The sequence below is a fragment of the Watersipora subatra genome, chromosome 5 (assembly GCF_963576615.1).
Source record: "Watersipora subatra chromosome 5, tzWatSuba1.1, whole genome shotgun sequence".
Taxonomy (NCBI): domain Eukaryota; kingdom Metazoa; phylum Bryozoa; class Gymnolaemata; order Cheilostomatida; family Watersiporidae; genus Watersipora; species Watersipora subatra.
Genome location: NC_088712.1, coordinates 53,603,133 through 53,626,733, shown reverse-complemented (window position 1 = coordinate 53,626,733; position 23,601 = coordinate 53,603,133). Strand labels below are relative to the sequence as shown.

At 37.7% G+C, this 23,601-nt stretch overlaps 1 protein-coding gene across 1 annotated transcript in view; it reads left to right on the top strand.

The window, feature by feature from the left end:
- The window catches only part of LOC137396986 (acetyl-coenzyme A synthetase 2-like, mitochondrial), a 65,303-nt gene that overhangs the window by 12,028 nt on the left and 29,674 nt on the right, over nucleotides 1-23,601 (top strand). Inside the window, exons 6-13 of the mRNA XM_068083268.1 lie at nucleotides 474-621; nucleotides 2,252-2,335; nucleotides 4,996-5,142; nucleotides 5,729-5,844; nucleotides 7,672-7,795; nucleotides 10,095-10,222; nucleotides 10,949-11,012; nucleotides 15,717-15,838. Of these exons, the coding sequence (XP_067939369.1) occupies nucleotides 474-621; nucleotides 2,252-2,335; nucleotides 4,996-5,142; nucleotides 5,729-5,844; nucleotides 7,672-7,795; nucleotides 10,095-10,222; nucleotides 10,949-11,012; nucleotides 15,717-15,838 (933 nt within the window). The remainder of the gene's footprint in view (nucleotides 1-473; nucleotides 622-2,251; nucleotides 2,336-4,995; nucleotides 5,143-5,728; nucleotides 5,845-7,671; nucleotides 7,796-10,094; nucleotides 10,223-10,948; nucleotides 11,013-15,716; nucleotides 15,839-23,601) is intronic.

Below are 23,601 nucleotides of genomic sequence, written 5' to 3'. Positions count from 1 at the left end.
AGAAGCCATCTTGTACAACTACGTCCCATTTGAACCGTTTTGGAAAGAGATTCCAATCTACAGTGGTTTTCGTGATGGCTACGATTAACCGTTTGTTTTTGAGCTTTTAAGAGCTTGTAATTACATGTCTAAATATTTTGCACCTACAACGCAGCAGAGTAAGACATGGTGAATCTTTTGATATCAAATAACTGTAATGTAAATTTTGTTGCCAGTCAACCTTTAAATCTACTAACAGCTACGGTTTTTGTTAAAACATACCAAGCTGGCTTGATTTGGCACTCTGCCTTAGGCATATTCGACATGCACTAGCTAGTGAGGTACAAATCCTTTCACCTGCTAGTCATAATATATAGAGCAATAGGAACAAAGAGCTAATTACTACCAGTGTGTCGCATGCGAATCATTTTGTTCATCATGTTTTGCATGACTTGTTTGCTAGTCTGTTGAACAGCTGTAATATGGGATTGCAGTCGGTGTTTAATGTTGGCCCGGATGATGTGTACGCGTGTGTCGCTGACATTGGTTGGATCACAGGACATTCCTATGTTGTCTATGGACCCTTAGCTAATGGTGCTACTACTGTCTTATTTGAGAGTGTACCAACCTACCCAGACCCAGGTACTGCGCCATTTGGGCACATCAATAATATGTGTCGCGGTCACAGTAACCATGGTCAAGTCGCAAATCACGAAGTTGAGTTATCCGACTTTAAAGTTGCACTAACTCAATTTATAATATTGGTAACGATTTTTGTAACACGTGCATCTGGACCAATCAAAGAGTGATCTTTCTGAATCTGAAGTCAGTTTAGCCAATAGAAGTCTTTAACCATCGGAAAAACCCTATAAAACCGTTGCTATGCTAAACAGGAAGTACTGAAAAATGGCGTCCGATAAATATAATCGTTTCTTTTTTGCTGATTTTAAAGATAACTCTGACATTTTGGACCCTTATAATGAGTATTTTGGTATTCCAACTGATGTCAAAAGCAGTGAAAGTAAAGGAAATTACGATGATATTTTCCTAACGATTCTTACAAGATTATTACAATATTTAATTATAGGAATAATTATTCGATTTTATAGGATTATTATCAGATTTGATTATAAGAATAATTATTCTAATTCCAAGAACGAAGTATATGTATATAGAGACCGATGGTGTGCAATATGTTACTGTTGTTATTTTTCTAAAGATTTTGTTGATGATTTGACTGTGCCCGATATCGCGGTACTGCCAAGCCGTTTTTAATATCTGCAAAATTGAGTAATACAATTTCTTATAAATATACAGCTATTTCTATGACAACCAGCTAAAATCTGTTTAGATTTTTAAATTCAGCATAATTTTTTGGATATAAATACAGAAATCTAAATAAATATCACAACTTCTTGATATTGGTTGCTATGACGTTTGAAATGTAAACAAAACTATGCATTGGTTTTCGTTTCTCAAACTTTAATACCAGTTTTCTTATAACTATGTTTTCGCACTAATGGTAAACGTGCATTCAGTTTATTGACCGTAAAATCTGCTGTAATTAATCTACATGTATAATCAAAATTTTTTTTGCAAAATAACTGAGATTTTTCTCCTTCTGCTAATGTAGATAACTCCAAATCTTACAATTCCGACTTAACCATGGTTTCTGTGATCATGACCCATTTGAACGAGGAAGGATACCTTTGAGTTTTATTGAAAAAATGACTCTTTGGCGGAAAATAGAACTGAACCCTCCCTACCTCCTGGTGGGGAGTAGAACATAGTTTACACTTTCTGGTGGGAAGCAGAACACAGTCTATACTTTCTCACGGAAGTAGAACACAGTTCTCATATCTTGGGAGGAAGTTTTAGGAGCAAAACAGTGTTACCAAGATTAATCATGTCTCTTATATGACACTGGAGCACAACTGATTAAAGTCTTTTGTGTGACACTGGAAGACAAGTGATTGTAAAGAGTACCTTTAGGAATCCAGTAAACACTTATTAAAATAAAAAATCAAAGTTTCCACCATTTTGCAATTCCTTGGTAGTAACAAGTAGTTCTGTTGTCTTCCTATAAGTTTTGCGTTCAACGTTATATCTCACTATCGAATTGGAATTGATTTTGAATTAAATCTCACTATTGAGTTGGCGTGAATGCAAAGACTAGCTAGTAATGTTGAGTAGTGCTGCCTGGAGAGACTGAAGACAACTCGTTATGCAACTGTACTACCTACTGTCTCCGGTCAGTTTGTTTTCTATTTAGGTCGGTACTGGGAGATGGTAGAGAGATTACAGATAAACCAGTTTTATACTGCACCAACAGCCATAAGGCTTCTCCTCAAGGCAGGTCAGCTGTTTAGCTCCCTACAATTATAGGGTGAATATAACTCCTTGAGGCCGGTGACACAGGCCAGTACTTACAGGCACTACCTTTCAATATTGATGTGTTGGTAATCATGTAGACCGACCGTGTGTGTCAAGGTTGTTTTCGTGATGCATTAGAGACAAGCATTGTGCTTAATAAATAATACATTTGATGATTGCTCAGTGTAATTACAAGGCGAAACTAAAGTAATATATATTAATAATTCCCATTTTGTCATTGGGCGCGTGCGTCTGTCTGTTAGCCTGCTTAGACTCGTTCACATCAATTGACTTGAGAGAAGGAGCAGACAATACTTAATCACAAATTAATAATTCAGCGCTGTCAGTTAAAGTTACATAGATACATGCTTATTCCCATAGTCTTAAAAAACATGCGTTTCGAATGTTTAGTGAACAAGTCAAGAATTACAGTTATTTGGATGATTAGGTTCCCTCTATTGATTACTGCCCTTCAATAATAAAATATATATATACACCTATGTTTTACTCCACATATGAATGTTTGCTAGTTTAACTCTACGTTAAGCTTTTCCTTGTTTCCTAGCAACCGATAAACAAACATGGCACTATTACATTAATTACGCTATACCGTACTTTTCGGACTATAAACCGCACCCCTATATAAGTCGCATCTGCTTTATTTTCCAATAAACGATAATAAAACAATACATAGGCCGCATCTTTGTATAGGCCGCAGAACTCATGACAGTGGTTTTTAACACGGCAGCAACTTTGCTGTTTAAAACGGAACAGTGCCAAATTGCACTGTTTCGTATTATCCGACGCTTTTTAACCTAGTGTTTAATGGAACAGTTCCGTTAGGCATTGTTTCGTATTTTCTTTCACGGTTAGAGGCGCACTAACCAGAGATTCCAGTTAATGCGCCCTAGCGATGAAAGAAAAAGCCCCAGAATAGCCACACCCTTATATAAGCCGCATGGCTCAAATCATCAGAAAAAAGTAGCGGCTAATAGTCTGAAAAGTATGGTATTAACAAATCATGCTTTTTCCTTGCATGTGTGGCTGTTGGTCGGCGTGAACGCTTTGTATGTTCACATTTTTTGGGCAACCTTCATACAAACTTCACATGCATATGGGCTGTGTCTTTCGCCTGGTCGCTAAAAATATTTAAAACTTACGCACTCGGCTGCAGGCTATCTGATTAGAAACAATAAAAATACCTGTTATCTCTTAGCTTATTGCTAGTTTGCTTATACCCTACGAGTAGGCTAATCTGAGTACAAGTACGACTAGGCTACGAGTAGGCTCTCGTATAGGCAAGTCTCGTGCATACTATTGCTCAAATCAGTGTTTAGCTGTGCGACAGACGGCAACGACTAGCGATTCTTGCATCATCACCAATAATAAGGTGTACACGCTACAAGCGATTAACTGTCGAAGAACGCTAACCAACAGCCAATAGAAATTACAAATAAGCATTCCTGATATCGCGAGTTTTTTTGTTATCTTTACATAGATCTTCACGACATCACAGAAATAGCATGTTTTGGCCGAATGACATTGACTTTCATAACTGTTAAAATTGGATCCGATGCTGTCAAAAAACAGCCAGTGAAGATGCTAACAATTGCGTTGCTCAGAGTCAAAGTTGAACATGTTGAAAGTTCATCGCATCGTCGCTAGCAACGATTACATTGAATGCTTATCGCAAAATGACGTCATAGCAGCCCATCGTTGCAGTTTATTGCATGGCTAAACGTTGGTTTGAACGAAAGCGTGCACGGGCCTTTGTACGAGTTATTTGGCATTGAAATACAGAGTCTGCTGTAATAGAGGGACTAGCTGGCCGATGATGACAAACCTAATCTTAGTTGTGACCCAAATGAAATAAATGGTACAAGATTGAGAAATGGATACTATAGTGTATACGATAGTAACTTGTACCTTTTATAGATACTGTATAAAGTACAAGATATATACTCATAGAATGTGAGTTAAAACCAGTAGCCAGTAAGAAAAACTTATAAAGACTGATTTCCTCTCTCCACTGGCGAGTCCACCGTTGAGATATACTGCTTCAAAGTATACTTACATGCGTCCAAACCTTACACGTATATACCCCGTGCCTTCTGCTAAGTCGCTATAACTGTTTGGTTCTGAAAAGTCTGTTCAGTTTCTGAAAACCAGCTTCCTAAACACCCACCTGCCGGTTATCTTGTTGAACTCTCGGGCATCGCTGGTTTTACCGCTAGTGATCAATAAAATGAGGTTCGGTTGTCACATTGTCTTTACATTAGGGACAGGTGATTTAGGGTATAGCCTTAGTGATACAAGAGATGGATGATGTCTAGGTGAAATTCTGGGGGTCACCAGGCTTACCGCTGGTCATAAGTATTAATCAGTAGTTACCTCTCAAGACTTCAACTTCGTGCTACGTACACTCTATGAAATACTGATAGTCTGTTAGAGATTTTTCTAGTCGTTCATAAATATTAAATTTTTGTTGGAGTTTTTCGTAAAAAAACATGTAAGAATAAAAAAAAGGAAAAAAAAGCATCATGTATTGTGTGTGTGTCCCAGGGTTATCTCCTCCTACTTAATCCTCATGTACTGATCTGTTTTATTGCCGGTGCCATTATTTAGTTTTTTTGTTTATTTTAGGAGACGCGTGGCCTCAGAAATACAACTTATCATCATTAAAGGTGTTGGGGTGTGTGGGAGAGCCCCTCAATCACGAAGCATGGCATTGGTACAATGAGCTTATTGGACAGTCAAAATGTGATCTTGTAGATACATGGTGGCAAACAGGTAGGCTAGCGCACAAAGAGAGTAATGTTGTCAAGGTAACACGAATGATCCAATATGGTGGCCTTGTACTTCCTGTGACCACTCTCTTTGTTGTTTACTCTGACATGAGCTTTCTTATTGTAGTAAATGTGTCACTACATTTGCTGGTCAAAATGAAACTTTTTGTAATTAAAATATATTTCACTCCATTATTTGATAAAGGTGGATATTTTGTTATAGTTAATGTTGACTTCAGTCTCACAGAGCAATATATGGAACAAGTTATGCCACCGGACATATAAGCGGGCCATATTAGGTCCATTCACGCTCCCTTGGTGACTTAACTCTCTCTGACATTACTTTGGTAGATTTGGTTATTGTATTATTGAAGGTTAGCTTCTCTAACCTTCATTCCCAGATTTCGTTTATAGAAAAGTTACTAACAAATTTGATGAAATAACATGATCTTATTAGACTATTCTCTAGCCCTAATCCTTTCGCTTTCTAACCTCATCTTTATCCGTCTCCATCATTTTCCTCCTCTTTCTACTACTTCGGTTACTAAACTGTAAATCAGATAGTATCTCTAAACTAATCTTTTTTCTAGAAACTGGTGGAATATGCATTACTCCTCGACCATCGGAAGCTGGAGCTGAAATCATCGCTGGTATGCCGATGAGACCGTTCTTTGGTATTGAGCCAGCAATTTTAGATTCTAGTCAGGTAATTGTTAGCTCCATCCTCTCGACCTATCGTTTGCCATTTCCCGTGAGGTCATAGCTGTAATTTGGTGATACCCAATTGTTAGGATAAGCACTTAGAATAAAAGTTCAGATTAAAATGGCCAAATCTTTTTCAAAATGATTTTAAAGGTAGACGCAAAAATTACTGATTAAGAAAATATTGCAGTTGTTTACCAGCACCTGTCATATTGACAGGTGCTGGTAAACAACTGACAAGTATCGACAGGTGCTGCATCCTAATTGGTTTAGTAAATGTTCACCTGACCTCTCATATATGGCGTCATTTTAGGTTTACCACAGATCGACCTTTGTTTTTAACCGCAATTCATTTTAGACGACTGTTTGGAAAGCGATTTTTTTAAATTTTAAAACAATTTTTTGAGCGCAATTAATTAATAATGCTATTAATTTTAATCCATTTTGAAATTTAACAACATTTCAGGTTTTTACAACATTTTCTGTAAACTGCATTAAAAGACCAGGTAATATATTGAGTACATTTAACTGCTCATGAATACTGTATGTGCAGAGTAGGTAAAGCTGGTGTAATATATTACCCTAGACTTGTTTACTAATAATTTTGTGTTAAATATTAAAGTGCAAAAATATACTTTATTGTTTGCTGCTTTTGGAAGCATAAAACACAAAACACGAACTGTATTTCGTAAACACATCTGCGTACAGCAGTTGAACACTAACATTCACAAAAGAGGAGAGTAAAAGCGGTTTCTTTGGCATATCTTGAAGGTCTTGAAGTTTTGAATTTTCATTAGGCATCTGAAGCAAAAAATCTTGAACCTTTCGCTCGAACTTTGATTTGTTAACGATGTGAGTCATTTGAAAGCCTGTAACTTTTCTTGAGAGGTAAATGGTTAACAGACAGACTTGCAAAATCACCCTTCATTTTACAACTCAGGTTTAACAGTTGTTATTGAAATCTTAAAATTTTAACACTGAATGTATATTTATATTATATGATGGGCGCGACTTGCCAGAAACCACATATAATGTATACATCGGAATGTCTACTTATCACCTTAACACGTGAATTAATTGACATACTGTGAAAGATTCGAGCTTCAGACGGACGGGCTTCAGGCTAGAAACAGTTTCAGACTTACGATCTTCAAAGTTTCTCAAAGCACTGAGAGTTCATGCTTAAGTATAGGCCTACTGTTCTTCACTGAAAAACACTGTATTGGAAATTAATTGTTAAAACTATATAATGTACAAATACAAAATAAACTAATGTTAATAGTTTATATAGTTTATGCTAGAGTAGGCTGCATTACCTCTAGCTGGGCACCTTTACCTACTCACTGTTGGTCTTTTGTTATTGCTAAGGTGACACGTCTCTAGGGTTATGTAACAATTAAACATATTGTACTCTAGTTTTTAATTTTTATTAATTTTAATGTTTTGTTAATTTTGTTTTACTACATCTTTTCATGTAATGTATTTGTTTTAGCGCTATGTGTAATTATGCGCTGTATTTATTAAAGAGCTGCTATAAATTTTTGGAATGCATTGAATAAACTGCAAAGCATTTTTATGGGAATATTTGCTCCAAGACACGGAGCAGGCCTTGGAACAAATTAAACTTGCACATCGAGCTTTCACCATGTATGGCAATAGCTGAGCTAATCATTGGTCAATTTTATAAAGTGCCACAGCTGTAGTGACTGTAGAATCACGTTTTCTGTTTTTTTTATGAAGTGGAAAAATATTGACATGATTTCACAAGTTGTGCATATAGTATATATATACATACAGATATTATATGCGACAGCATTACGGTGTCTTACAGAAGCTGTTAGAGGGAAATGATGTTATTGGATCGCTCTGCATAAAGAAGCCATGGCCAGGCATTGCACGAACAATCTATGGAGACCATGAACGTTATTTGGATACATACTTTAGACCATTTCCAGGTGGGTGGCACTTATGAGGGTATATACGGTATGTTGGTACACATTTTCACTCATGGGTGTATATACTGTAGGTTGTTACCGGTTTGTACTCATGAGGGTATATACTGTAGGTTGTTACAAGTTTGTACTCATGAGGGTATATACTGTAGGTTGTTACAAGTTTACTTATCAGTGTATATACTGTAGGTTGTTACAAGTTTGTACTCATGAGTGTATATACAGTAGGTTGTTACAAGTTAGTACTCATGAGGGTATATACAGTTGGTTGTTACAAGTTTTTATTTGTGAGGGTATATACAGTAGGTTGTTACAAGTTTGTACTCATGAGGGTATGTACAGTAGGTTGTTACAAGTTTTTACTTGCGAGGGTATATATCGCACATGTAGTTTTAAAATTCCTTATCTACATAATACGTATGCGCCAAACAGACTGAAGTTGTCTGCTCACAGGAAAGGGCAACTGAGTTGTAGACTGGATGAAACCAGTTATCCGTACCAATCTACCTATATTGATAAATTCCACTTCGTTATTGTGTATGCGCGTGCATGTGTCCAAACTTCATGCCCATAGCTCCGTGCCTTCCACCAGGTAACGTTAGTCTGCGCAAATGTTACACGTTTCCACATTTTTGCCCAATTTCATCCAAACTTCACAGACATATACTTTGTTCCTTCCACCAGGTCACCAAAATATTTGGTTTCAAACCTCAGACTGGTTCCTGAGAACCAGCCTCTTAAGCACTCTTAAACACTCGCCTGCTGCATGCACGCGTTTCATACCGATCATTTCGTGACATTCAAAATTCCTCATGTGAATGAATCTCAGAAAATCGCTTTTCGTTTCTGCCCATCAGACAAGGTAATCTATCAAAGATAAAAGCTGCAGTTTTCCACAGCACTGTCTATGTATAAATAGAGTTTTCCTGCATTGAAATTGTTAAAACTACATGTATTCCATTTTGCTGGAATGCCTAGCCCATTTCATCAAGTTACGCATGTACAATCATAGAGGCGTTGTTTTACTGCCTACGGCATATTTAATATGAATAAGCAAGCCTACTACGAGCAATACATGGCTCAATTGGCAACCTTAAAAATTCCCGTTTTCCACATAAATGCACCGAGATCTATTTGATTAGAATCTCAAGAATGCACCTCACATGCATCGACTAAGGTCAATTGCCCTCTATCAATGCTTTCATTGATTAAGGGCGATGACACCAATCAATGCTTTCATTGATTGGTGTCATGAAAGCGGTTTGGCAAATAGTATTGAATATCGACACACATGCTGTGGGCTCTCGGATTGAAGAGGAAAGAAATCCTGGGCCACACCGGGCTTACTGCTAACGTATTACTCTACTATGTATTAATATATTATGTAGTAATATATTATGTATTAATATATTATGTATTAAATATATTATGTGTTAATATATTATGTGTTAATATATTATGTATTAATATATTATGTATTAATATATTATGTATTTATATATTATCTATTAATATATTAACACATAATATATTAATACATAATATATTATATGTTAATATATTATGTATTCATATATTATGTATTAGTATATTATGTATTAATATATTATGTATTCATATATTATGTATTCATATATTATGTATTCATATATTATGTATTCATATATTATGTATTCATATATTATGTATTCATATATTATGTATTTATATATTATGTATTCATATATTATGTATTAATTGTATGTGCAAATTGATATCCGCTATATGATAACTTAGCAGATATGATAATTTGTATATTATCACATTAACTATATTTTCCGTAGTTCGTTATACAAAATGGAAATATAGAGACTCTAAATTGGATTGTCTTGCACATTTATTTGCTGAGCAAAAATACTTGAGAAAGTTTTTTATTTCAGTTTTGAGCCTTTTGTTTGTCTCGCTAATTATTGTATTATTATATTGCATGTTTATGCTAAGTTACGTACTGTAAAATATCTTAATTCAACTAAAAAGAGAAGTGGGTTCATGTGGTATATACATGTAAGTATCAAGGACCTATTTTGTATATGTTCCTTATTACAAATAATCGGCGGTGTTTTTCCAGATTATTTCACCTTAGAATAATTCAAATATCAGATGAGACTGGTGAGATGCTGAAGACTTCCACTTGCTCAGTTCTTGACTTTATTCTCTCTTTCTTTATCCCACATGAAACTATTGAAATTTATATTTTCAAATAGAAATTTCAAATAATTTCAAGGATTTCATGAAATATTTTAGTAATCGTTCTTATATTTAGGCTACTATTTTTCTGGAGACGGAGCACATAGACATAGTAATGGCTACTACCAGGTAACAGGCAGAACGGATGACGTTATCAATGTCAGTGGCCATCGTCTGGGTACAGCTGAAGTAGAAGATGCAATCGTATGTATTAATCAGACAGATATATATCTTGTTCGCTTTCTATCTAATAATCGTTGAATAACCTGGGATGTACATCGCAACGAAAGCGGCAAGCGTCTGCAGCTTAATAGTCATGTAACCAGGCAGCCATGACGTATTCACTTCTTAAGAATAATCGATACTCACTGGTATCCCCATTCATGTTTTAAGAATAAGCTATATTCAATGGGTGCAATGGCTTGCCTTCATTGATTCTTTCAGATCTTTAATAACTATTATCGATTTTAGATTTCCTGCCGCAGTCGCCAACCTTTTACGTAAAGCACTTGTGCTAGAAATCCACCGAGTGTCAATACGTGACAGTTTTGTTTGCATTTCAGGGTCATTCAATCTTTCATGCTTTCAGCACTTCTCAGCGCATTTAGTTTAATAAAATAGATTACATTCTGGTTTATCTTATGGATGTTTCATCTAGCCTCTCTTTACATCATTCAATCATGTGCTCTTTGCAGACGTTTTTCCTGTCCCTTTAAACAGTGAATGTAAATGCAGCGCTTATCAGGCAACTCCTTCTGTAAATAGATTTACTCTCAGATAATTTCATTTGTAATGCTGTATGACTATTCAGGGTTCAATATTTTGCTCTTTTCACCCGGCTAGACTGAAATTGGAAAATTCGCTAGCTGTTTGCTATATATCACCTCTCAATTTCACTGCTTAATCACTCTACATTATTTTTTGTCATAGAATGAGCACGCAGCCGTGGCAGAGTCAGCCGTGATTGGCATTCCACATCCTATCAAAGGAGAAGGTATGATAATTTATTTCCTACAAACTCGTGTTGTAAAAGCTATGTATCATGTTGCGATATTAAAAGATGAATAATCCTCACCATTTTCTTTACTATAATAAGCGCTATGCCCATCTGTCTACCCGAAGCGAAAGATAGTGTCGACCCTAAAAAAGTTTACTCCGCCTTGGAGTTGGTCTCGGATATGCCGATTTGCATATAAGTGCTCCTCCAACTGTGCCACTGGACCACCCTGCAGGAATATGGAATAATTGTAGACATACTTATTACACATGATGATCTCTCACTGCTCACTGCCAGCATACTAGTCTTTACTATAATAAGAGTCGTGTTTGTCCGAAGTGGCAGTTGGCAGTTGAGAACAAAGATTCCATCATCCGGGATTCGAATCAGTGAACTTCAGATCAGCAGCCCAGCAGGCTACCAAATGCGCTAGTCATTCATGAATAGTGCAGAATAATTATACACCTACTATGTTTGCATGACGCGCATCATGCGAGTTTAGAGTTGTGCGTAAGTTGTGCTACCATGTGAATTAAGTGTTTCTATGGACATTGGCATGATGCGGATTGACTCCGGCGACTTGTTGAAAAAAGGTAAGGAATTGTACGCTATAAGTTGATAATTAGCGGCGCACGTGTTAGCAACGCAAGTGCGTCAAACTCTATCAAGAAACGACGACGAAAGCATTGAGAGTGTTTAAAATTGAATAGCTGGTGCGCCATTTTAATGCCTACGATTCGTAAGTGCTGTTTCCATTATTCGCAAGCAATATGGATTCGATAAAGTTTTGCGAAGCGCAAAACTCGCTTAGCTTGTGAATTTACGCCATTTCCATGATGTGGTTAACGTGCAGATTGGCTCAAATTTGCACATCATGCACGTCATGAAAACACAGTGATTTATTCACTGCGCTTTATCGGCACTCTTAGCAATCTCTCTGGCATGCTAGACTGCCAGAGTGCTAGGTACAATAAAATGTGTCAACCTTGCAAAGTCGATATACAAATGTGTCAGCCTTGCAAAGTCGATGAACAAATGTGTCAACCTTGCAAAGTCGATGTACGACTTTGATCGATGTACCTGAATCATGAGTCTGGCGAGTTCTGCCGACAAGACTTGCATCGAATCAAATTAGTTTTCAAGATTTATTTTCACTCAACTGGCTATTGGTAAATTTGATATGATAATGCATGGCTATCAAGTGTTCTGATGTAATTTCCTGTAGATCGATTTTGATCAGCTCCATTTATATATAGTCCGTGTGTAATCCACAATGACTGAAAGGAAATGGACTTGCCATCGTTTGTTTGCCGGTCCGATTTGTTTACTCAACTATTTTATCGTTTTGACCCCGTCAGCTTTTTGCTCTCTTTGATTCTTTATAACGTTTGTGGTTGTTAAATGATACGAAATAATTTTTAAAGTAATGCGTAAGGCTATAGTTGTTGCTCCATTATTGCTAGCTCGATGCTGTAATTCTCCAAAACGCATGAATAAGTTTTTAATTTGCACAGCTGGCTAGTCTATTAGTCTTCTATAGCAATAATGTTTAGTAACAGATGAATAAACCTTCTTATGTTTAAGAAACCTTTTCAACTATTGTTCTAAAGAATGTGGATGTTTAGTACGTCTCTATTATTCCCTTTAGTGTTGATCAATCAATGGAGCTGGCAGTTATAATCGGATGTGTGACTCCATATGCCCCCACATAAGGCTGGTTCACACTTCATCGCAGCCATTGTTTGAAATCCTAGTTTAATGAGTATGATGTCTGCTTGCTAGCTAGTGCACTCTCAGATGGCTGGTGAGTCCAATCCGAGATCGGCAAACTTCGTCACACATGTTGTGACAAATTTTGTTCATCGCAGTATGTCGGTATTAATCGTACAATACTTCAATGATCGTCTGTGATAATGATGTTCGCACTATCACAAACTCATCCACGTTTACATCAACAAATAGACCACGACATAGCAAATTTACAAGATGAATCAGCTCTAAATGACGATATACTAGTGCAGCAGTGACTGTTATGAAAGAAACTATAGATCAAGCAATCAGGGACAGCCAATCACTATCGCCGAAGTGGTGCGCACTGCACAGGCTGCCACCACTTCGTGGATGCTCAGTGCAGTACCTGGAAAGTTTGTCAGCCGCAATCTTTTCGCAATTCTTTCAATACGAATTTTTCAATTGTGAGTGTTGCCTTGGTGATGCCATCAGTTCACTGTACACATAGTCGATGAATAATCGACGAGAGGACAACTCCGACATACAGATATAGTATGACTCAGCCTTTAGACTACTTGAAATCTTTGTGATATCTGTCAAACTAGATAGTGTATTGCGTAGCCGACCTGTGCTCACAATCACTAGGGAAAGCATTATCGTTAATGAGCTGAGCATAAAAGTGCATCACAGCGAGCGACTACGGACAGGAGACACTTTTTAGGCCTGCTAGTTCAAAGTTCAACCCAAGGAACCTAACTATTTGCTTTCTTGTTTTCTCCTTATAGCACCTGCCAACCGCAATTATAACCGGGTTTGCCTTCTCTAGCGTCAGTCCAGGCGACCAGCACCCACTAAAAGCAAGCCCAAGCACATGCGATGATGATAAGTTTTTAAAAGAAGGGTTTATCTCTTTACAAGACAGCTTATTGTCAGCAAAATGTCAAGGGCAAAATATGAATATCGATAACTTCAATACTTTACTGAATCTCCATTGCAGACTTTAGCCCTAGCTCATGAGATTCATTTTCTAACATTGAATGAAGTTGTCACCTGGGAGTGATAAGCCTTTGTGAATATTGATAATATAGTATCAACTCTAATGCATCAGTGAGAATCAGCGGATGAACTCTAAGATCACCTTCACTAAATGGATGATTGCTATTTATAGTAATGCTGTGAATCACTATTTTGCTTTCAGTTTCAGGAATACGGAATTACTGAAAATTAAAATGCGGTCTAAACAGTATTTACTTTTCACTGTTTTGCTGTCTGACCAAGCTGAACCCAAGCGAGAAAAAAATCCACTTCCAATAGGTCTTTTCACGCCTACTAATCAACTCAACATCTAAAGCCATACTCTAGCTGATAATCCTTCATTAGCTCATGGTCAATTTCAACAATTGGTATGGCAAATGAGCGCTTCGACCTTGGACAGACATTACACACGCAAATAGACCAGCTATATTTACTGGTTATTGCTAAAAGTTATTCCTATTGGTTATTGCTATTAGTTATTCCTATTGGTTATTGCTATTAGTTATTCCTATTGGTTAATTGCTATTAGTTATTCCTGTTGGTTAATTTGTACTAGTTATTCCTATTGGTTATTGTTATTACTTATTCCTATTGGTTATTGCTATTAATTATTCCTATTGGTTATTGCTATTAGTTACTCCTATTGATTAATTTGTACTAGTTATTCCTATTGGTTATTGTTATTACTTATTCCTATTGGTTATTGCTATTAATTATTCCTATTGGTTATTGCTATTAGTTATTCCTATTGATTAATTTGTACTAGTTATTCCTATTGGTTTTTGCTATTAGTCATTTCTCTTGGTTATTGTTGTTAGCTATTCCTATAGGTTAATTGCTATTAGTTATTCCTATTGGTTATTGCTATTAGTTACTCCTATTGGTTGTTGCTATTAGTTATTCCTATTGGTTTATTCTTATTAGTTATTCCTATTGGTTATTGTTATTAGTTATTCCTATTGGTTATTGTTATTAGTTACTCCTATTGCTTATTGCTATTAGTTACTCCTATTGGTTATTGCTATTAGCTATTTCTATTGGTTAATTGCTAAAAGTTATTCCTCTTGGTTATTAGCTATTAGTTATTCCTATCCCTAATCAGTGCTCAGTGTAGCAATAGCATATCTGAAAACTCTGGGTCATATCTAAGGTTTGCCAATTAAAATAGCTAATGTTTTGTGTTCCTATGTTTTCGAAGTTTTCCAGAGTGCCATGCTCAATTCATTGTAACATGTCTAAGAACATCTTGAAAACATAAAGGTAGAAATCAGATCTCTTATATACAGACCATAACATAGCCAGAGCGATTTTGCTGTTACCTGATTGTGACATCTGCAAGCAATCTTAGCTTCCAAAACTAGTTTATAAGCTAATAATGTTATGAAATGCAATTATTGGTAACTCAATGCGAACACTTGCTTATAATTGCGTCCTTCCTTTTGCCTATAATTATTATCGGCTTTTAGTTACGGCGAAGCTGTAAGCCCAGTCTTCTTAGTGGCCCTTTTAAGCGTTATCACCTGAAAACAGATCTCAAGTGACAGTTTGACTCAGTATATTTGAAGACAGAGCTCATCTGACATTGTGATTTAGTATATATTTGGAGACAGAGGTCAGGTGACAGTGTGACTCAGCATATTTGAAGACAGATCTCAGGTGACAGTGTGACTCAGTATATTTGAAGACAGAGCTCATCTGACATTGTGATTTAGTATATACGTATTTGGAGACAGAGGTCAGGTGACAGTTTGACTCAGTATATTTGGAGACAGAGCTTATCTGACATTGTGATTTAGTATATACGTATTTGGAGACAGAGGTCAGGTGACAGTGTGACTCAGTATATTTGAAGACAGATCTCAACATAAGTGTAGGTATGCCATGTATATATTGAATTCGTGAGATATTATAATTATATCTAATGATTGGTTTTAGGTATATATGCGTTTCTAGTCCTCAAGGATGATGTCGTGCTTGATCAAGTCTGCATTGTATCGGAGGTGAATTCCTTGGTGTCAACCGCCATTGCCAAGTTTGCAGTCCCAGATCACATTCTAGTGAGTCCACTTAATTTTCTAGTTACAGTGCACCCTCGAGATACGATGTTAATCCGTTCCAAGGCTAGCATCGTATGGCGAAAAAATCGTATGTCCGGGTATAGAAACCATTGTAATTATACAATGGAAAAATGCAAGGTAAAAATTGTCCAAATTTTTATAAAAATGTGGTACATATAGAAAATTAATAACAAAATAGTATGTTAATTTATGTTTTAGTATGTATTTTGAATTAGTTTACTGAATTTCAACTTATTATCACGAAATTTTATCCTTCATAAGTTTCTGTCTTCACTTTCATTATAAAATTTAGCGTGTCTGGTTGAAACCTTTTTCAACCAGAATTCAATAAGAAAGGCCGAGCGATGCAGTTATCGAAAGCGGCCTCGCACACACCTGACCATTTAATGGCTACCGAAAAGAAAAATGAAATTTTATTTACTATTATACAGGACGTACATACCTTCGGAGTAACGTGACTTGAGCTGGTACATGTTGCGAATAAAGCAGAGGAGGTAAAAACGTATCAATGTTAATTATGTTGCTGTACACTTGAAGGTTAATTTAATACGTAATGAAATGGAATTTTTAGCAGGCGAAAGAAAGTTGTCTAGTCCTGTCAAATTTTTTTTGTGATTTAAAAGAAAAAATGCTGGTGCAATGCAGAAAAATGCTAGCTAGCTAACGCTTGTAGAAGGATCCAAAGAAGGTGTTACAGTAGTTTTTCTTGTATGAAACGTGCACAAGAATCAATGTAACCATACGTACAAAGTTTGTACGTATTTATACACTAGAAGACAAGGCTCTAACAAGTTTCATAAAGTAATGTGAATGCATCAACTATCTTGAGTAGCTAGTTCTACGAGTTACATACATACGATGAATTGTATTCACATAGGAGATAACAAGCCCATCTGCAAAAACATGGTTAAACAAGAAAATAAAACAAAATCAAAAGGAAACAAATAAAATGAATAAAATATGAAAAACGTGCCACACAAGAGATAAATAATATATATTATACATGTATTGTTTTAATGTACCATTGCACATCAGTAAATTAAACACTTGAAACATTTCTGCCAATGTGGGGGTTTTCTGTATCTTTTATCTCCCCGCCCTTACTAATTGGTTGCTCCTTTTGAATGCCGATCGCGTGCATGACCTTCTAACTCCTTCAAATCTTCAGTCGTATGCTTCTTCTTGTGCTTGCTTTAATGGAGTTCTTTTTTAATAATAATTGCAAATGCTGATTGGTTGCGACCATATTCCTTGACAATGTTAATAATACGGATGCCTTCTTATTTACGACATCCAACTTCGTTGACATAGAAATCATTTTTCCTTCGTTTTGTATCAGTCTCAGATTCCATAGCTAACGAATTAAGTGTAGATACTCGTAGTTATATACGTATGCTGACTAAAAGTTTATAATAAAAGATATTATAACGCTACAAATGAATATTTCCTCTGCCTTGAGTATTTTACACGAAATTTTCCACGCGGAATTCTGACATAGAGAAGTCGATCATCGTGTCTCTTCTAAACGTTCGGAAAATGTTTTCGGCATACTATGTTTCGGTGTCTTTTTTATTTCGGCATGCGTTATGAGCACACCGACCGCCAAATTTTAACTCGGGCGAAACTTTTCTCACAATCGTATGGTGAAATAAAATTCGTATAGCGAGGGGAAGATCGCACAATGTTTGACTTCGTAAGGTGAAAAAATCGTATATCAGGGTAATCGTATCTCGAGGGTACACTGTATTCTCTAGTGAATCTATTTGGGCATCATCCGTTTTTGCTCTTGTCTTTGAGACGATTTATGCAATACCACTAGCATTTACCATACACACTGCCGTAAGATCCATATAAGGGTCAGTGTGACCACTGCCAAGATGCACAGTCAAGTCATGCTCTGATTTGTCAACCAGTAATCAGAGTTTCCATGTTCACTTCCTAATGAACATCCAGTCAACAGTGGTCTGACTTCCTAATGAACATCCAGTCAACAGTGGTCTGACTTCCTAATGAACATCCAGTCAACAGTGGTCTGACTTCCTAATGAACATCCAGTCAACAGTGGTCTGACTTCCTAATAAATATCCAGTCAACAGTGGTCTGACTCCCTAATAAGCATCCAGTCAACAGTGGTCTGACTTCCTAATGAACATCCAGTCAACAGTGGTCTGACTTCCTAATGAACATCCAGTCAACAGTGGTCTGACTTCCTAATGAACATCCAGTCAACAGTGGTCTGACTTCCTAATAAATATCCAGTCAACAGTGGTCTGACTCCCTAATAAGCATCCAGTCAACAGTGGTCTGACTTCCTAATGAACATCCAGTCAACAGTGGTCTGACTTCCTAATGAACATCCAGTCAACAGTGGTCTGACTTCCTAATAAATATCCAGTCAACAGTGGTCTGACTCCCTAATAAGCATCCAGTCAACAGTGGTCTGACTTCCTAATGAACATCCAGTCAACAGTGGTCTGACTTCCTAATAAACATCCAGTCAACAGTGGTCTGACTTCCTAATGAACATCCAGTCAACAGTGGTCTGATATCCTAATGAACATCCAGTCAACAGTGGTCTGACTTTCTAATGAACATCCAGTCAACAGTGGTCTGACTTTCTAATGAACATCCAGTCAACAGTGGTCTGACTTCCTAATGAACATCCAGTCAACAGTGGTCTGATATCCTAATGAACATCCAGTCAACAGTGGTCTGACTTCCTAATGAACATCCAGTCAACAGTGGTCTGACTTCCTAATGAACATCCAGTCAACAGTGGTCTGACTTCCTAATGAACATCCAGTCAACAGTGGTCTGACTTCCTAATAAATATCCAGTCAACAGTGGTCTGACTCCCTAATAAGCATCCAGTCAACAGTGGTCTGACTTCCTAATGAACATCCAGTCAACAGTGGTCTGACTTCCTAATGAACATCCAGTCAACAGTGGTCTGACTTCCTAATAAATATCCAGTCAACAGTGGTCTGACTCCCTAATAAGCATCCAGTCAACAGTGGTCTGACTTCCTAATGAACATCCAGTCAACAGTGGTCTGACTTCCTAATAAACATCCAGTCAACAGTGGTCTGACTTCCTAATGAACATCCAGTCAACAGTGGTCTGATATCCTAATGAACATCCAGTCAACAGTGGTCTGACTTTCTAATGAACATCCAGTCAACAGTGGTCTGATATCCTAATGAACATCCAGTCAACAGTGGTCTGACTTCCTAATAAGCATCCAGTCAACAGTGGTCAGACTTCCTAATAAACATCCAGTCAACAGTGGTCTGACTTCCTAATAAACATCCAGTCAACAGTGGTCTGACTTCCTAATGAACATCCAGTCAACAGTGGTCTGACTCCCTAATAAACATCCAGTCAACAGTGGTCTGACTTCCTAATAAACATCCAGTCAACAGTGGTCTGACTTCCTAATAAACATCCAATCAACAGTGGTCTGACTTCCTAATGAACATCCAGTCAACAGTGGTCTGACTCCCTAATAAACATCCAGTCAACAGTGGTCTGACTTCCTAATAAACATCCAGTCAACAATGGTCTGACTTCCTAATGAACATCCAGTCAACAGTGGTCTGACTTCCTAATAAACATCCAGTCAACAGTGGTCTGACTTCCTAATAAACATCCAGTCAACAGTGGTCTGATATCCTAATAAACATCCAGTCAACAGTGGTCTGATATCCTAATAAACATCCAGTCAACAGTGGTCTGACTTCCTAATGAACATCCAGTCAACAGTGGTCTGATATCCTAATAAACATCCAGTCAACAATGGTCTGACTTCCTAATGAACATCCAGTCAACAGTGGTCTGACTTCCTAATAAACATCCAGTCAACAGTGATCTGACTTCCTAATAAACATCCAGTCAACAGTGGTCTGATATCCTAATAAACATCCAGTCAACAGTGGTTTGACTTCCTAATAAGCATCCAGTCAACAGTGGTCTGACTTCCTAATAAACATCCAGTCAACAGTGGTCTGACTTCCTAATAAACATCCAGTCAACAGTGGTCTGACTTCCTAATGAACATCCAGTCAACAGTGGTCTGACTCCCTAATAAACATCCAGTCAACAGTGGTCTGACTTCCTAATAAACATCCAGTCAACAGTGGTCTGACTTCCTAATAAACATCCAGTCAACAGTGGTCTGACTTCCTAATGAACATCCAGTCAACAGTGGTCTGACTCCCTAATAAACATCCAGTCAACAGTGGTCTGACTTCCTAATAAACATCCAGTCAACAATGGTCTGACTTCCTAATGAACATCCAGTCAACAGTGGTCTGACTTCCTAATAAACATCTAGTCAACAGTGGTCTGACTTCCTAATAAACATCCAGTCAACAGTGGTCTGATATCCTGATAAACATCCAGTCAACAGTGGTCTGACTTCCTAATGAACATCCGGTCAACAGTGGTCTGACTCCCTAATAAACATCCAGTCAACAGTGGTCAGACTTCCTAATAAACATCCAGTCAACAGTGGTCTGACTTCCTAATAAACATCCAGTCAACAGTGGTCTGACTTCCTAATGAACATCCAGTCAACAGTGGTCTGACTCCCTAATAAACATCCAGTCAACAGTGGTCTGACTTCCTAATAAACATCCAGTCAACAGTGGTCTGACTTCCTAATAAACATCCAGTCAACAGTGGTCTGACTTCCTAATGAACATCCAGTCAACAGTGGTCTGACTCCCTAATAAACATCCAGTCAACAGTGGTCTGACTTCCTAATAAACATCCAGTCAACAATGGTCTGACTTCCTAATGAACATCCAGTCAACAGTGGTCTGACTTCCTAATAAACATCCAGTCAACAGTGGTCTGACTTCCTAATAAACATCCAGTCAACAGTGGTCTGATATCCTAATAAACATCCAGTCAACAGTGGTCTGACTTCCTAATGAACATCCAGTCAACAGTGGTCTGACTTCCTAATAAACATCCAGTCAACAGTGGTCTGACTTCCTAATAAACATCCAGTCAACAGTGGTCTGATATCCTAATAAACATCCAGTCAACAGTGGTCTGACTTCCTAATGAACATCCAGTCAACAGTGGTCTGACATCCTAATAAACATCCAGTCAACAGTGGTCTGATATCCTAATAAACATCCAGTCAACAGTGGTCTGACTTCCTAATGAACATCCAGTCAACAGTGGTCTGACTTCCTAATAAACATCCAGTCAACAGTGGTCTGACTTCCTAATAAGCATCCAGTCAACAGTGGTCTGACTTCCTAATGAACATCCAGTCAACAGTGGTCTGACATCCTAATAAACATCCAGTCAACAGTGGTCTGATATCCTAATAAACATCCAGTCAACAGTGGTCTGACTTCCTAATGAACATCCAGTCAACAGTGGTCTGACTTCCTAATGAACATCCAGTCAACAGTGGTCTGACTTCCTAATAAACATCCAGTCAACAGTGGTCTGACTTCCTAATAAACATCCAGTCAACAGTGGTCTGATATCCTAATAAACATCCAGTCAACAGTGGTCTGACTTCCTAATGAACATCCAGTCAACAGTGGTCTGACATCCTAATAAACATCCAGTCAACAGTGGTCTGATATCCTAATAAACATCCAGTCAACAGTGGTCTGACTTCCTAATGAACATCCAGTCAACAGTGGTCTGACTTCCTAATAAACATCCAGTCAACAGTGGTCTGACTTCCTAATAAGCATCCAGTCAACAGTGGTCTGACTTCCTAATAAACATCCAGTCAACAGTGGTCTGACATCCTAATAAACATCCAGTCAACAGTGGTCTGACTTCCTAATAAGCATCCAGTCAACAGTGGTCTGACTTCCTAATGAACATCCAGTCAACAGTGGTCTGACATCCTAATAAACATCCAGTCAACAGTGGTCTGATATCCTAATAAACATCCAGTCAACAGTGGTCTGACTTCCTAATGAACATCCAGTCAACAGTGGTCTGACTTCCTAATGAACATCCAGTCAACAGTGGTCTGACTCCCTAATAAACATCCAGTCAACAGTGGTCTGACTTCCTAATGAACATCCAGTCAACAGTGGTCTGACATCCTAATAAACATCCAGTCAACAGTGGTCTGATATCCTAATAAACATCCAGTCAACAGTGGTCTGACTTCCTAATGAACATCCAGTCAACAGTGGTCTGACTTCCTAATAAACATCCAGTCAACAGTGGTCTGATATCCTAATGAACATCCAGTCAACAGTGGTCTGACTTCCTAATAAACATCCAGTCAACAGTGGTCTGATATCCTAATGAACATCCAGTCAACAGTGGTCTGACTTCCTAATAAACATCCAGTCAACAGTGGTCTGATATCCTAATAAACATCCAGTCAACAGTGGTCAGACTTCCTAATAAACATCCAGTCAACAGTGGTCTGATATCCTAATAAACATCCAGTCAACAGTGGTCAGACTTCCTAATAAACATCCAGTCAACAGTGGTCTGACTTCCTAATAAACATCCAGTCAACAGTGGTCTGATATCCTAATAAACATCCAGTCAACAGTGGTCTGACTTCCTAATAAACATCCAGTCAACAGTGGTCTGACTTCCTAATAAACATCCAGTCAACAGTGGTCTGATATCCTAATAAACATCCAGTCAACAGTGGTCTGACTTCCTAATAAACATCCAGTCAACAGTGGTCTGACTTCCTAATAAACATCCAGTCAACAGTGGTCTGATATCCTAATAAACATCCAGTCAACAGTGGTCTGATATCCTAATAAACATCCAGTCAACAGTGGTCTGATATCCTAATAAACATCCAGTCAACAGTGGTCTGACTTCCTAATGAACATCCAGTCAACAGTGGTCAGACTTCCTAATAAACATCCAGTCAACAGTGGTCTGATATCCTAATAAACATCCAGTCAACAGTGGTCAGACTTCCTAATAAACATCCAGTCAACAGTGGTCTGACTTCCTAATAAACATCCAGTCAACAGTGGTCTGATATCCTAATAAACATCCAGTCAACAGTGGTCTGACATCCTAATAAACATCCAGTCAACAGTGGTCTGATATCCTAATAAACATCCAGTCAACAGTGGTCTGACTTCCTAATGAACATCCAGTCAACAGTGGTCTGACTTCCTAATGAACATCCAGTCAACAGTGGTCTGACTCCCTAATAAACATCCAGTCAACAGTGGTCTGACTTCCTAATGAACATCCAGTCAACAGTGGTCTGACATCCTAATAAACATCCAGTCAACAGTGGTCTGATATCCTAATAAACATCCAGTCAACAGTGGTCTGACTTCCTAATGAACATCCAGTCAACAGTGGTCTGACTTCCTAATAAACATCCAGTCAACAGTGGTCTGATATCCTAATGAACATCCAGTCAACAGTGGTCTGACTTCCTAATAAACATCCAGTCAACAGTGGTCTGATATCCTAATGAACATCCAGTCAACAGTGGTCTGACTTCCTAATAAACATCCAGTCAACAGTGGTCTGATATCCTAATAAACATCCAGTCAACAGTGGTCAGACTTCCTAATAAACATCCAGTCAACAGTGGTCTGATATCCTAATAAACATCCAGTCAACAGTGGTCAGACTTCCTAATAAACATCCAGTCAACAGTGGTCTGACTTCCTAATAAACATCCAGTCAACAGTGGTCTGATATCCTAATAAACATCCAGTCAACAGTGGTCTGACTTCCTAATAAACATCCAGTCAACAGTG